A 15,302-nucleotide genomic window follows, 5' to 3' on the forward strand; every position below is an offset into this window, starting at 1 on the left:
TCTAGTAGTTCTGCATCAAGCAATAGATCTAGTAATTCTGTGTCAAGCAACAGATCTAGTAGTTCTGAGTCAAGCAACAGATCTAGTAGTTCTGCATCAAGCAATAGATCTAGTAATTCTGCGTCAAGCAATAGATTTAGTAGTTCTGCATCAAGCAATAGATCTAGTAGTTCTGAGTCAAGCAATAGATCTAGTAGTTCTGCATCAAGCAATAGATCTAGTAGTTCTGCATCAAGCAATAGATCTAGTAGTTCTGCATCAAGCAACAGATCTAGTAGTTCTGCATCAAGCAACAGATCTAGTAGTTCTGAGTCAAGTTGTTCAATGGGATTAATCATGCATGGAGAAAATGAGACATGCTTTCATATGGAGTTCAATTTTTGGATAAATGAAGAATTGAATTGAATAAATATTTGGTCTAATTTTCTTATTACAAGTATTATTTATTATTCTTTCTTTCATTTTCAGCAATACTAATGTTTGAATACCTTAAGCTTTATCTCATTTATCTCTATCCCTACTTATGTTATATCGATTTAAAGTAGTGGATGAAAATTACAGCAACTGGGTATCATATGGATACATGTGCACTGAAACAATATAAAATGCATTGCAATTCTTTTTTCATTAGGTTAAATAAAACAAATATCTGTAATTATCAATAGCTTTATTGATTTCTATAAATCAAACACAGCAAGAAAATGGAGGTGGGGGGTTATTTATGATGTGTGGCAAATTTTTCATTGGATCATTAAATTTGCAGTTTAAAAAAAAAAAAAAATAAATTCAGTGAAAATTGGTACATTCAAAAATGTGTGACACTACAATATGTTTGGCATGAGCAGAGATGAAAGACATAATGCCACCTAACTACAGGAGGTGTACATACACTTTTACAAAAATGGAAATATTCAACTATTCAGTGTTTCCATTTACCATCACCTGGCATCAGAGACCACCTAATTATTAATCTGACACCCAGATCTGACACCAAGCTTTTAGTTTTACTCAGTCAGTAGCCTAGTTATGACACCATGGGGATTTGTGACTATCAATCTTGCATGCCTAGGGGAAACAATGGCTGTTAGTGATGATCTCATCACATCAGGGGTGGTTGTTAGAACAATTTTCACACCTTGTAAGTAGTAAAAAGTCATCTGTGAGTGTAAGCAATAAAGAATCTGGTCATTGGTTATCATGCAATGGGGCTTTTGACCTTGAAATCTGGTGTTAGCCTGAAATACAGGTAACAAGATTTTCAAATCCATTTCATTTTGATTGATCACTCAGCATTCTTCATTTCACATTTGTATTTCTCATCACTTCATTTGCATTCATTCAGCATTCCATTTTCATGTATTTCATCTAAAGATCATAAATTATCTGTATTGTCAATCATAAAATGAGAATATTTCATGAAGCAAATAACTGAATATTTTTTTATTTATTTAAGAAGTGTTAACAGTAAGATTATCAATTAAGGTGAAATATGTTTAATTTTTATAAGCCCTTGCAATGTATCTATATACAGACCCTAAAATGGGTAATGTTACCAGTGAAATGAAATATAATGCTCAAGTAATGCGAATGAAATGATGAGAAAGAATGAAATGCACAATGCTGAATGATAAATGGTATCACCAACAGTTGTATATTTCCATTTGAGGGAGGGGACAAAATAATAAATAAAATTTTTGGACAAATATTTTACAACTAGAGTTTAACATTTATTGCAGTTTAGTTGCAGTTATATTTTTATTTGTCGTAAATTGAATTCTCTTATTTGAATTTTATGCATTGTATATTTTATTAAGGCACACTATTAATAAGGGAAGATATGAAGCAAGAGTTCCATTAAATGAGAGAAAATGATGACTAGAAGCAAATAAAATGCAATTTCATAATAAGGGAAGATATGAAGCAAGAGTTCCATTAAATGAGAGAAAATGATGACTAGAAGCAAATAAAATGCTATTTCATAATAAGGGAAGATATGAAGCAAGAGTTCCATTAAATGAGAGAAAATGATGACTAGAAGCAAATAAAATGCAATTTCATAATGTATTTCTGAGAATGCAAACAAAAAACAATGAGATGGTAGCTGAGAGGGAAATGTGAATGGAATGAAATTATATGCACATTTGATAACATTACCCATCAAAAGGTCTGTAAGAGCAACACAGACTAAAAACCATAATATTATAATGTAATGGATGAATGCCTACAATATAATCTTATTAATTTTGTCATTCTTAGACTATTATCATTATTTTCTGTAACTATTAAGTTTTTTTTATAATATATTAACACGCATTAACTTACATCTTGATTTGTTTGCCGAACATTGTCCCTTGTTTCATTCAGCATAATTTGCATACTGAAAAAATAAAATCATATATTATTTATTAAAATCATAAGATTTATATAGTTTTCAAAAGATATGTGTAATTAGGAAATCAGTCTTGAATTTTAGGATATTAAAGATGGCTTTACTGTTTCTGATTGAGTTTTTTTGGTAACACATCAGCAAAGATTGTAAAATGGGTAAAACCACAATCAAAAGACCGTCATCAACTTCTTACATACTCTAAAAATTTAAAAAACAACTGGCAGAAAATTTCATTCTCAGTAGTGTTACATCACATGATGTCATAATGGCATTAAAGTTACTGACAGTATATCATAGATTTTACTAGTGCTACATTGAGTACTTGATGACCTGAGTATCAGTCTGGTAAATCTGAAACCTGGGTCTTGAGTATTCAACAAAAAGAGGAGACAGCTGAGAATCTGAAGCTGTTACTTATGATGTAGTATTATTACAGTAAAGACTTTGTGTGATCATGTGACTGTGAACTGGCTTACCCAAGGCATACATGACACTTTAATTGCTAATTTGACTGACAATTATCTAAAAGTAATTACTGGATTATACTATGTTTGATCAGTAGTAATTATGAAAGGATTAAAGATGTTAATGGATTATTCTTGGATTACTAATGAGTTCAAGTAGCATAAAACAATGAATTTTACTTGGAGACTTTTGGCAAAGTCAGTTTGTCTTTGATACTTAAAGTTTGCTGCAATGGATTATAATATATGTCATCAAAAGTAATAAAGAAAGGATTCAAGGCAATAATGGATTATGGACAGATTAGTCAGATTAGTCAATATTAAAGAGTTCATTAAACAGGTTGGTTTGGCTTCAGTATTTTGTTAAGATGTCTAAACAAGTATTTTCTCATAATGCTAAAATGCCAACATCTAAACACCCAAAATACCACATGAAATTCCATAATTAATGAAAACAAACATTTCACCAGCATTTTTCCACCTTTTACCAAGACTGGAAACATGGCCTATTTTTGACCAAAATCCCAGGAAACCCCCAGGCCATGGATGACAACACTGTTGAAAAAGTATTACCAAAGTCTCAACTGGACTCTTGAATATGTTTTTAGGTGAGAAAATCAAAATATTAACAGATAGAAAAATTGTTTTTATTCATCTACACAGAAAACATTCAGGAATGATACCTGGCTTTTTCTGCCATCCTGTGATTTAGCTGGGAGATGATCTCTTCATGCTGCTCTCTGATGAGTTCTCTTTCAGGACTGTAATTAATTTTCAGACAACACTTAATTAGATTAAAAAATTAAATTATCAAAATCAAACTTAATACATTTCAAATCATTTTCCAAGTAATCTTTTAATAAATGAAATTGACCAAGAACATTACATAAAAACAAGAATATCATGATATACATGTTGAGCCCATGATCAAAACATTACTGTAAAATATGTTATCTTGACCCCAAGGTCAAAAGATCAAGTGAGCATGTCATAGAATGAATTTTCTTAGCTTAAGTGTGAGCAAAACCTATCCAGAGATTAACGAAATTTAAGTACATGAATAAAAATTTCAAACAAAATCTTAATGCAAATTTTCTGTGATTGTGACCATGACCCCAAGATCAAAGAGCACATTCATGTATCAAAGAATGAATTCTCTTATCATTATAATGTTTCCTTGAAAGTATGAATAAAAACTGCAAAGTGTCATGGAGAAAGAATTTTTTTAAAAAATTTTTTTAACAAATCCCTGAACAAAAATTTCTATGACTGTGACCTTTATAGAAGGTCAAAAGCTCAAGCCAGTGTGTCACAGAATGAATTCTCTAATAATTTATCCCAAGTGTACACATAAATTCAACATGGGGATGAGAAAACTAAAGCAATGAAAAATCTATAAACAAAACCCTAATGCTAATTTTCTATTACAGAGACCTTGAATCCAGAGTTAATGGGGAAAGTCATTGTGTCACAGAATGAATTGTCTTTGTAACTTAATGATTCATCCAAAATATGAGCAAAATCCAAAATGGGTTTATGGAAACATGAACTCAAGTCAAAACATAAAATAATCTCTCTAATAAGGGTTCAACAATACTATTATTCAGGGAGTTATGCAAAGTGTACTGGAAAAATATTCAAAAACAACAGTTACATTATTACATTCAAGACTAAAAAAGAAAATCACCCTACCTCAATTATCTTATCTTGTCAGCATTCATATCTTAACAAATAATTTCCATAACAATTTATTATTAAAAAAATTCAAACTTAATTCTCTTTCTGTATCTTTTGGCCCTGTCATCTTATCATTGGCCTCAAAATACTAAAGATTTACTGCCCTTTGCTAGCATCAACCTCAATGAGCCTGAACTTTGGTTAAGGTACATGATCTTGAACTAAACTTTACACAAAGTATTTTCTTACTAGATTTACAATAAATAAGACTGACCATTACGGCTCTATAATCTACAGGTTTCTAATTGTTCTTAGTGCCAGCCATTTGCAGAGTTTGGTCAAGTCAGTTATCCTGCAAGACCAATTATTCCTTGAGTCACAGTGACCTTTACTTTTTGACCCCAAAATCAATAGGCCTCTTCTATACATTAAGTACAAGTCCTCTGCAAACTTTGGTCAAGGTGAAAATAATGTGGTCAGTAACTAAATTGTGTGCAGAGACCATTTCTCTTTCAGTCAAAGTATTCTTGACCTTGGACCTCTTCACCCAAAGATCAGGAGTCTTTATTCTTTCCTCAAGTCCATGCAATCTTCAAATTTGGCCAAGATATGTGATGTTGAATTAATGCTACTGTACATAAACCATTTTTCTTATCTCAGTCACAGTGACCTTGACCTTGTCATGTTTGAACCCCAAATCTGAATAGGCTTCTTCCTTGCTTCATGTACAAGGAATAAAGATGGTGTGGTTCGGAGATATTATGTAGAACTGTTTGTGAAGTAAAACTAATGTTCTTATACTGTGTTTATTCTTTCAGTCACAGTGACATTAAAATTTAGCCTTTTGTGCCAAGATCAATGGGCTTCTTTCTTTCTCCAAATGTAAGTAATCCATAAATAAAGTCTGTTCAATATTTGTAAAGTAGAACTAATGTTAATTGCATAAACCACTATCTGATTTCAAAGCGACCCTGACCTTTAAATTTTACCTAAATATCAATAGGCTTCTTCCTTTTATCTCATGTACATGCCATACACAAAGTGTGGTTCTGATCTGAGATGGAGATCTAATGTCTTTGTGTAGATACCAGAAACCATTATTTATTATTTCAGTCAGTGACCTTGACCATCAACATGTTTCTTCATTACCCCAAGTGCAAAACACTAACGGTGTCTTGTAACTGCAGATTATGGTGAATGCAGTATTGTGTGGAAACCAGTTTTCTTCCTTTAGTCATGGTGTCCTTTCACTTTTGATCTTCTGACCCACAATACATAAGTTTTCTTCCTTACCCCAAGTACAAGCCATCCACAAAGTTTGGTAAATGTAGATGGTGAAGAACTTGAGTCATTATGCAGAAATATTTTTCTTCTTTCAGTCAGTGACCTCAGCTTTTAACTTCTCATCCCAACAATCTATAGGGTTTTTTCTTATTCTGAGGACATGCCATCCACAGTTTGGTAACCGTATTTGATGAACAACATGAGTTACTGTGCAGAAACTAAATCTGTAGCAGACACATGGGTGGACACCAGATGGATAGACAATTTTATAACATAATAAGCTTTGTATTATGATAGGCATATAAAAAGTTCCCCCAATGATATATAAATATGACTGAACTTGAACTGCTATACCACTTATAATAATATAAAACTCATTATTCAAAATCTTTCTTTTTATTAATATTGATCAACATGAAGATTAAGTTGCAAATATATAGAAGCTACAAAAACACATATGTGAGGAATACTGACTTGCATGAAAATATGTGATGTTATGACTGAGATGTGCCAATTTGATGTCACCTGTAGATAAATGGAATTAATAGACTTCATCTTTACAAACAAGGATAGAAATAGCAGTTCATGGTTTGAACACTCTCACATTTCCAGCACTTTACAGAGCTTCAAAACAAAATTTCCAGGAGCTCAAATACTGACAGAAAAAGTGAAAATCATATATAAAATCATGAGCAACACCAACCAAAAAAGCTTAAACATTGAAGATTGGTGACACAACAAAGCAAGATTATCAATGACCTGATCATATTCAGGGAACTGTATTACAAAAATGATGCAAAATAAATTTAAAGGGAATGAAAATGATTTTCAAAAACTTTTCAAGAACTTTAAAACTAAGAGAGCAAATATTGCCTGAATATACAGCTCCCTTTTTTGTTAAGGTGTAAAGGTGTCCTTTATTACAAGGTGATACCTAATATAGTATGATTACACAGTGAACCACATTTCTAAATTGTTTTAAAAAGAAACAAAAATGATAAGTTCCATAATTTAGCATCTCAAAGACTTACATTAAAACAAGTAACCTACCTTACAGCAATATACAGGTTCTCAGATTGCATAAACTTACAAAATTTCCAGACAGTATAAGCAACAATTACTGCTACTACTATTTTCCTCGGATTATCACAAACTCTCAAGTACATTTTTGCAAAGGTAGTAAAAACCATATTCCTGATATCAATAACTGTTCTAACACTAAAATAAAAATAGATTGTAATGCATTATGGAAGTAATATAGGGGATTAGCATAATACATCTAGAAGACATGAAAACCACATTAGTCCTAATTTACTCACTGTAAAATGGCATTTTCCTCATCCAGCTCCTTGTGGCGCTTATCTAGGTAGGCAATATTTTGAGAGATTTGAGCCAGCTGATTTCTCAGGTTGTTTAAAGCTTCAGCATTTGACTCCCTTGCCGATTTAACAGCAGCTGTCATTAAGACAAGAAAATGTCTTTCGTTTTAGCTACCAGTATACAAATATGATAAGAATTTCCATTTATGATTTCTTTCAATCTCAGCATAATAAAAAAAAAATGCCATCCACTTTCTAAAAAATTCAGGTTTTTAAAAATAATCAATATAGTCATTTAGCATGGTCACTTGAATCATAATGTTCAGAATTTACCCCATCCTCCCTCCGCAAAAATAAAAAAAAATCATTCTCACTAATTTTTCTTAATGAAATGTATACCAATTTTGCAGTCTTCACCTGATTTGCCCAAAATATATGGTAAGATCAAAGAAATAAGGCTACAGGTGAATATCCCTCTCTATTTTCACCACAATGTTTAAGACAATGTGGAGCTACATGGACCTTTCCACTATGCATTTATTTTTATTTCCTACCTAAACCAGATATGTGCTGATGACATCACCCATCACCTTACTACATAAATATCCTAATAAAATTAATGGAAAAACAGTTTTTAAAAGAAAGTTATTCTCATGAGAAAAAAAATCCCTATGTTGTTATTTAAACATAAGATAGTTTGTCAAAGTTAGTCAACTGACATAAAAAAAGCTGTGATTACTTCATTATGAACTTAATATGAAGAAAAACTATCAAATGGGTGCATCACAAAGGACCTGCTCACTACAATTTCTTGTCATGCCCTTCAGATGAGGAAAAGGCAGGCAATCAGGAGCTATTGATCTTCTAAATGATTACATGAAATAATAAAAATTAAACTCACTCAAGGTCTTGTCAGCATAAAGGTACCTATGAAATTTTGTTGAAATTCAGAAATACTTGATAATGTTATGCTGTGGAAACTATCTGGAGAGAGGCAGAGAGAAGACTTATAAAGTGGTGGGTGGTGAAAAGATTACTGAAGGATGAGGAGGAAGGAAAATGCACCTCTATTTCTATTGAAGGGATCAATGAAATATATTAAAGCAATATACAGACGAACATACTGTGAGTACAATATAGGCTCAAAAGTGCAAAATAAAAGGAATGTTCTAAAAATGTAAAGGTATAAATAGAACAAAAACGACTTTTGGAACATGTTGTTGCAATGAATAACGCCATTTTTCAGCAAAAGATAGGCTATACATGGCAGCCAGTATAAATGGTGGAAGAAAAACCCGGGAAAGAACCACTGACTCATGAGAAGCTACTGGCAAGCTTTCTCACATACCCACAATGGCTAAGCCCAAGACTCGAACCCACACAGACAGAGGTGCAATGGCAGTGATCCATACCAATGAGCGATTTAGACCACTCTGCCACTCGGGCCCCAATTTTGGAAGATAAATAATTCCCAATAAATGTAAACATATAGCAAAAAAGCTAAGTGATAAAAGCTGAACATATAAAAATTCTGTAAATGTTGTCTCAAATAAAAAATAAAGGTAAACAAATATGAAAATCCTTCAAATATGGGGTCAATGTTTGCAATATAAACTGTATCTGCCAGTGGATACTTGCAGGACATGAACTCTAGTCAAGCAGTGGACACTGGCAGGGCATGAACTCTGGTCAAGCAGTGGACACTGGCAGGGCATGAACTCTGGTCAAGCAGTGGACACTGGCAGGGCATGAACTCTGGTCAAGCAGTGGACACTGGCAGGGTATGAACTCTGGTTAAGCAGTGGACACTGGCAGGGCATGAACTCTGGTCAAGCAGTGGACACTGGCAGGGCATGAACTCTGGTCAAGCAGTGGACACTGGCAGGGCATGAACTCTGGTCAAACAGTGGACACTGGCAGGGTATGAACTCTGGTCAAGCAGTGGACACTGGCAGGGTGTGAACTCAGGTCAAGGCTCACCCTTCAGGGGGTCAGCATGTGTGTCATACATGTGATCAATACAATAGCACCTCAATGTTGTGATTTGCTGATTATCAGGGAGGCCACTCTCAAATGATGGGAAATTATGTTCTGAAGCTAGTTTGTGGATTTCTCATTCCACATAATTATTCTGATATGAATCTATGTGATACAAATTTATATAATATTTTAAGTCACTTTATGGAATCTTACATCCAAAAATGGGTCACAGCACTTCAACTATGGCTGCTTTGTCATCAGTTAACATCAACCACTAACCACTAACAGTACAGATTAGTTTTTCCAGACTGTATGAGCAAAACTTGTTTCTGTAAGATTTAGGATATTAAATGGTTGTCAAATGTATAGTTTTGCAATGCTTTCAGTGTGGAAAGGGAATCCAAAATGCTAACAAAATTTGTTTCCTGATAATTTCACTAGTTCAATGATCTGAGTACTTTTTCTGCTGTAAAAACAGACTTATCCGAAAGCTGGCTTGAGGTGGTGCCATTAGGTGTTACGATGGCAGCTACAACTCTGTCTCCATCTTTTGAACTGTCTGTATAGAAGAATGTACCCATGATATTTCTGTCAGAAAAATATTCAAAGTATTGAGGTCAGACATTGTTGGCAGAATCGAGAAATTACTAAATGAAAAGAATGCAATTTTAATATCATCAAAGGACTGCCTATTATCACAGTTCCAGTGATCTTTTCTTTTAATAAAAGCTTTAAATATTATTTTATAATTTTTTTAGCATAACAAATATAAAAAGGTAAGTAATAGCTATATTTTGCAATGTTGCATGCCCATGCCTGGCAAGGGATAGAAGTCATTCACAAACTAATTAAAACACTAATATTATATGGTGTTTTAATTTTTAAACTGTTACCGGTTGCATTTACATCATTATAATTTATGTACCTGAAATTTCCTTTTTAACCTCCTGAGGCAAGAACTGCAAACAATGCCGTTTAATACTGGCTCTGATAGTTTCAGTTTCTAATTCTTCATGTATTTTAAGCCTCTGCTTTTCCTGGAAAACAATTATGAACACCATAGTGAAAGATGAAGAAAAAAAATAAAGTTTCAAATATGAGCTGACACCAAATATATTATGTTGGTTGGTTTTAACAAGAAACATAACAGGGCACAGAAAATAAATTTCTAAAAGGTAATTAAATAACAGAATAAGTACCATATGAAAACTGCATCCAACATTGACCCTGATCTGTCATTGCACAATGTACCAGAAGGTTCAGATTCTGTGTTGCTTGTTCTACTTACTACTCATAACAAACTGCAGAGACCCAGATCTGCAGGTGCATTTCGCATATGCCTATTTGGTCTTTGCAGTTTGCAGTTGGACTTTACTTTTCAGTGAGTCTATATGGTAGGTAGATCTTCAGTATGATAACACAATTATCATTTTGGAAGACATGTCAGTAAAATCATCATGAACAAACATGTTGTTATGAATTTTCTTGGCAAAACCAATGTCAATCTAACCCAATACTTTCAAGAAGTAGCTATAGCTATAAGAATTTTCTGATTGCCAAACTCATATTATTGCAATTTAGGATTTATTATTTATGCAAAGTTTTACAATGTGTCTTGTTAATTTATTAGCTACCATTGTGACAGACTGTGTCCATATTGAAAGTTAAAGAGGCACCTTTTTCATCTAAAATCCATAAAGAACTTTTAATAGTGTTCTAAGGACAGGTGACACTGTCCAAATTTTGGGAACAAACAAATATTTTCATGGGACAAGAGAAAATAGGATATATTAATTAATACACTAATAGTGCTATCAAAAATGAGATAATCTTATTTGCTTTGACCGTTTTTCCACCTTAACTTTGTCATGTGTACTGTGCTATTGCCTTTTCCATTGGCAATTACATCACTGTATTAAATGCTGTATGAAGCACCCAAATAACTCATGAAAACTTTAACATACTTGAATATCTGGTTTGCCTGAAAAAGAGTTGCCCTTGACCTCGTTTAACTTTAGTATTTAGTATACAATCAATATCTACCAGCATTTATTGTGATACTTCCCATCTGTTTTCTGAATTCATTTTCTTTTCAAGTAAATAAATTATTAACTAATTGAAAATTGTGTATTAGCACAAATTTAGTAACTTTTATCATTAATTTATCCTCAAAATAAAGTAAAAATATTTGTCCCCATAGGTGTGCCTTTAATCCTAAAAATATATTACAATGTGCATTGCAACTTGGTAGATTAAGACAAACCTTGAAAGTTCTAGTTACCAAATAGGTTTTTTTAAAAAATGGATATTAATCATCATCTTACAGTTTTCTTGCCTTTATCAACTCTGGCCATTGCTAATGCCTGCTTACATAAGGCTGGCAATACACCAAAGATAAATAGCAGGCTTATCTCTTGATATTTTCCTGATGAAAAGGTGCTCCCATGGAGAAAAAAATTGTGAATCCTGTGCACATGGTTTAACACTATTTGAATGAAAGTAAATGACATGCTTCATAACCATCACACAATCACCCCAAATATGCCTCTGACTATTGATGAAATATGCCTCTTACTATGGATGAAATATGCCTGTAACTATGGTAAAATATGCCTCTACCTATGGATGAAATATGCCTCTAACTATGGATGACATATGCCTCTTACTGTGGATGGAATATGCCTCTAACTATGGATGAAAAATGCCTTTAGCTATGGATAAAATATGCCTGTAGCTATGATGAAATAAGTCCCTAATTATGGATGAAATATTCCTGTACGGACAAAATATGCCTCTTGCTAAGGAAAAAATATGCCTCTAACTACAAATGAAATATGACTCTACCTATGAATGAAATATGCCCGTAATTATGGATGAAACATGCCTCTTATGGAAGAAATTTGCCTTTAACTGTGCATGATACTGTGAATGATAAGTAATAAACTTGGTTTTATGTTGAAAAATTCTTGTCTTCATTAAAATCAGTAAAAACAAATATGCACAATAAACTGCATATAATTCTTATGACAATACATTTAGTTACAAATACATAGTACTTACCAGTTCCAATAATGCTTCTGTGATGCTGTCAATATTAGATACATCTTTATCATGGAATCCAAAATCTGCACTTCTCATTCTATCACCTGAAGAAGAAGAAAAAATGCAGGAAATGGACAATGAAATCAGATTAAATTCCTGCATGATGAAAAAGATTTGGTCCAATTACATCTTTCAGAACACTTAATTACATGTACCTTCCTTAACAACATAATCTTCATTACCTCACATGCTCCTATTAGGACTAAGAGCTATCCCTTTGGCCTGATAGTGGCAAATGCAAAGATTGTTGACTGATGATAATGAAATTAAGGAAATATATGTTCTGGCATGGTGAATCAGTGTGAAGTCATAAGGCGCAATCAATTCAACTATGATTAATACAGAGGAAGAAAATCTGTATCTGTAGCATCAACTGGACAAACTGGACAAACTGACCACTACACTAGAAGAAAAGTTATACAATCCTTATGATCTGATACACTAGCAAACAAACATTTAAATAATGCCAGATTTCACTAACAAAGAAATATACAATTATTCACTGTTAAAAATTAATTCATAGAAGTAACTCAGATTAAAAGGTTTTCTGTTTCATGAAGATCGACATGTTTGTGGCATCACAATTGATGATACATACTGAATTATCAACATTAAATGTTTAAATACTGGTGCATTATTTATATATATCTATGCATGTGAATACTTTCAAAATGTATTGGTCAATTGTTTATTTTTTAGCTTTGATTTAGTGGTGTGTGTGTGTGTGTGTGTGTGTGTGTGTGTGTGTGTACTCAAATCTAGCATGATGTGTGATCCCTAGATTATATGCATATAATAACCATCCCTTCCTTCCATTTGACTTATTTTTTCCAAGTCATTTTATACTGAATGCTAAAGTGCTTCCTTATTGGAAAATATACTGTGAATACTTGTTAAAAGTATGCAAAATTTCACATGCAAAAAAAATGATTTTATTTAACAAACCACAGACTATATCAGTGTTCAGCTGCTTTTTATGGACACAAAACCATGAAATTCAGCAAAATACAAAAAATACTGAACCCTGAGGTGACACTCTAAAACAAAATAATGATTAAAGGTAATATCAAACCTAAATAAGTTCGGTGTGGTTTGACATATTTTATTTTTCAGAGGCCAGAAGATACAATACAGTACTTAAACTAGAAATGGAAACCATTATAAACAGTCACACATTTGTTTAAGTTTTGCACCACCCACACTCAAATGACTTTAGGCAACAAGGAATAGGACCCAAAAAAATCCAGCAATCCACAGGCAATGCAATTATGAGAAGAAAAATGGTCTCAAATGTCAAATTCTTGTTCACAAGTTTTTATATTGCAAAAATGGAAAATTCCAGGTGCTTTAAAATGATGTTTTCATGCAAAAAGGTCTAAGGAAAAGTCATCTCATGCAAAGTAAAATCCATGTAAACCCCAGCCACTCTTCAACAGGGGAATGCAACCAGGTAATGAAACCTATTCATTCTCCTGAAACATCATACTAAATAGAGAGAGGAGGGGGTTACTTGCTATGTAAAATAATTAAACAAATCAAAATAAGTGTTCTCAAAGCATTCAGCTTTGTGAATATAAATAATTAAAAAAATTGTAGTTTACATCATTGTTGATGTTGATGAAGAGATGAGTGATATCTCATCTGACAAAATAAAAACACTTCATATATTAAATATTAATAAAAATAATGTGACAAACCATTTTTCTTTTAAATTTTCAGTTCAAAGTATTGTACCTATCCCCCACCCTCTCAAAACTTTAACGATTTCCAAAACCCTTCCAAGTATCCATTTTACATCTGCCCCTCTTTGCTTTTCTAACTAAACACAAAGTCTAGTACTTCCTAAAAAAAATTCTCATTAATACAAATATGTACCTGTACTACTACATGTATCAATTTTGTTACTTTAGTTATTGGCATATGGTTTCAACATGCAAATAAGGATAAGAACAAAACAAAAGTTCTTTATTTTGTAAATTGTTTTTGCTCTGGTGGGTTTTAACAGTTCTTTTAATACACTTTTGACTTGCAGAGTCAAAAGCAAGATAAGTTTCTGAAGGACACACTAAGGAAGCCAACCATCCCTGGCCTAGGTGGGCATCGAACCCGATACCCATGGATTACGAGTCTGACGATGTACCAACTAAGATCCCTGTTTATTTGTATATAACAAAAAGAAATAATAATAAACACAGCACGATTTCACAAACACGATTTACATTTTACTTTATCTAGTTAAACTTTATTGTGATATGTTGTCATAAATTACGACACGTTAAACTCGCACAAGGGTATGTTGCACCCAGTCGACTTGCCCTGGAGTGGCTGATATTATAAATATGTCAAGCCCTGGGTTTAATATGTGCATAATGGCTTGAAGATATGATTTAAAACTGTTGATTACCAAGTTCCTGCAGCTTCTGTACTGCGCTGTTAACGCTTGGAATCTCGACAATTGCTGACATTTTCTTTTCTTTTTAATTTTGTGTCCAGTCTATCTTCATTCTCTATGACGCCATGATGGAAACTAAGGCGTTTGGTTTATATCAAACTTTATCCTTTTGACTTAGGTTTGTAACCGATCCGAAGTATGTCAAATAGTATTCATTCGGACTACTTTGCATAAAATGTCCCAGCAAAGGCTCAAGATTATTCTGAATTTGACTTTGTCTACGCGAAGCAAAGTAGTTCAGAATATAGAACATAGTTCTGAACGGCGACGAATAACATGTGATTCCCCCCCCCCCTGCATGACGGAAAAAGGCCGAAGGTGTTCAAAATGCAATCCATATCCATTCAATGTTTCATTATTTATAAGACCTGCTTCGGCTACTTCTGCGAGACAAATATCATCTTCAGATGTACGTTTGCCCACTAATCAACTGATTACAATCAGATCGCCACCCTCTACGTGTTCACGTAGGACAGTGGAGATCTGATTTTAATTAGGTTTGCACAGTTATTTATAAAATATTGTTCGCCATAAATTTTTCCGAGAAAAAAATCAAAATGTTTTTACTACCTCCGCTGTTTCTATGATTGAATTGACTGTAACATTTATTGGGAAGCTGCTGAATGAAATAATTT

At 33.0% G+C, this 15,302-nt stretch overlaps 1 protein-coding gene across 10 annotated transcripts in view; it reads right to left on the reverse strand.

The window, feature by feature from the left end:
• LOC149805376 (uncharacterized) overlaps positions 1-14,768 on the reverse strand; it is a 113,060-nt gene extending 98,292 nt beyond the window's left edge. For 8 of the 10 annotated variants that reach the window (XM_089949786.1, XM_089949784.1, XM_089949782.1 and 5 more), the window contains exons 1-6: positions 14,620-14,768; positions 12,174-12,259; positions 10,039-10,150; positions 7,134-7,269; positions 3,537-3,614; positions 2,323-2,377 (exon numbers count right to left, since the gene is read on the reverse strand). In XM_089949786.1, the coding sequence (XP_089805912.1) occupies positions 2,323-2,377; positions 3,537-3,614; positions 7,134-7,269; positions 10,039-10,150; positions 12,174-12,259; positions 14,620-14,680 (528 nt within the window). In that variant the 5' untranslated portion in view covers positions 14,681-14,768. The remainder of the gene's footprint in view (positions 1-2,322; positions 2,378-3,536; positions 3,615-7,133; positions 7,270-10,038; positions 10,151-12,173; positions 12,260-14,619) is intronic. The other 2 variants (XM_089949791.1, XM_089949789.1) reach the window with 1 other exon arrangement.
• Between the last annotated feature and the right edge of the window lie 534 nt (positions 14,769-15,302).

This window comes from Sinohyriopsis cumingii, chromosome 2, assembly GCF_028554795.1.
Source record: "Sinohyriopsis cumingii isolate HCF-2022 chromosome 2, ASM2855479v2, whole genome shotgun sequence".
In the NCBI taxonomy this organism is placed as follows: domain Eukaryota; kingdom Metazoa; phylum Mollusca; class Bivalvia; order Unionida; family Unionidae; genus Sinohyriopsis; species Sinohyriopsis cumingii.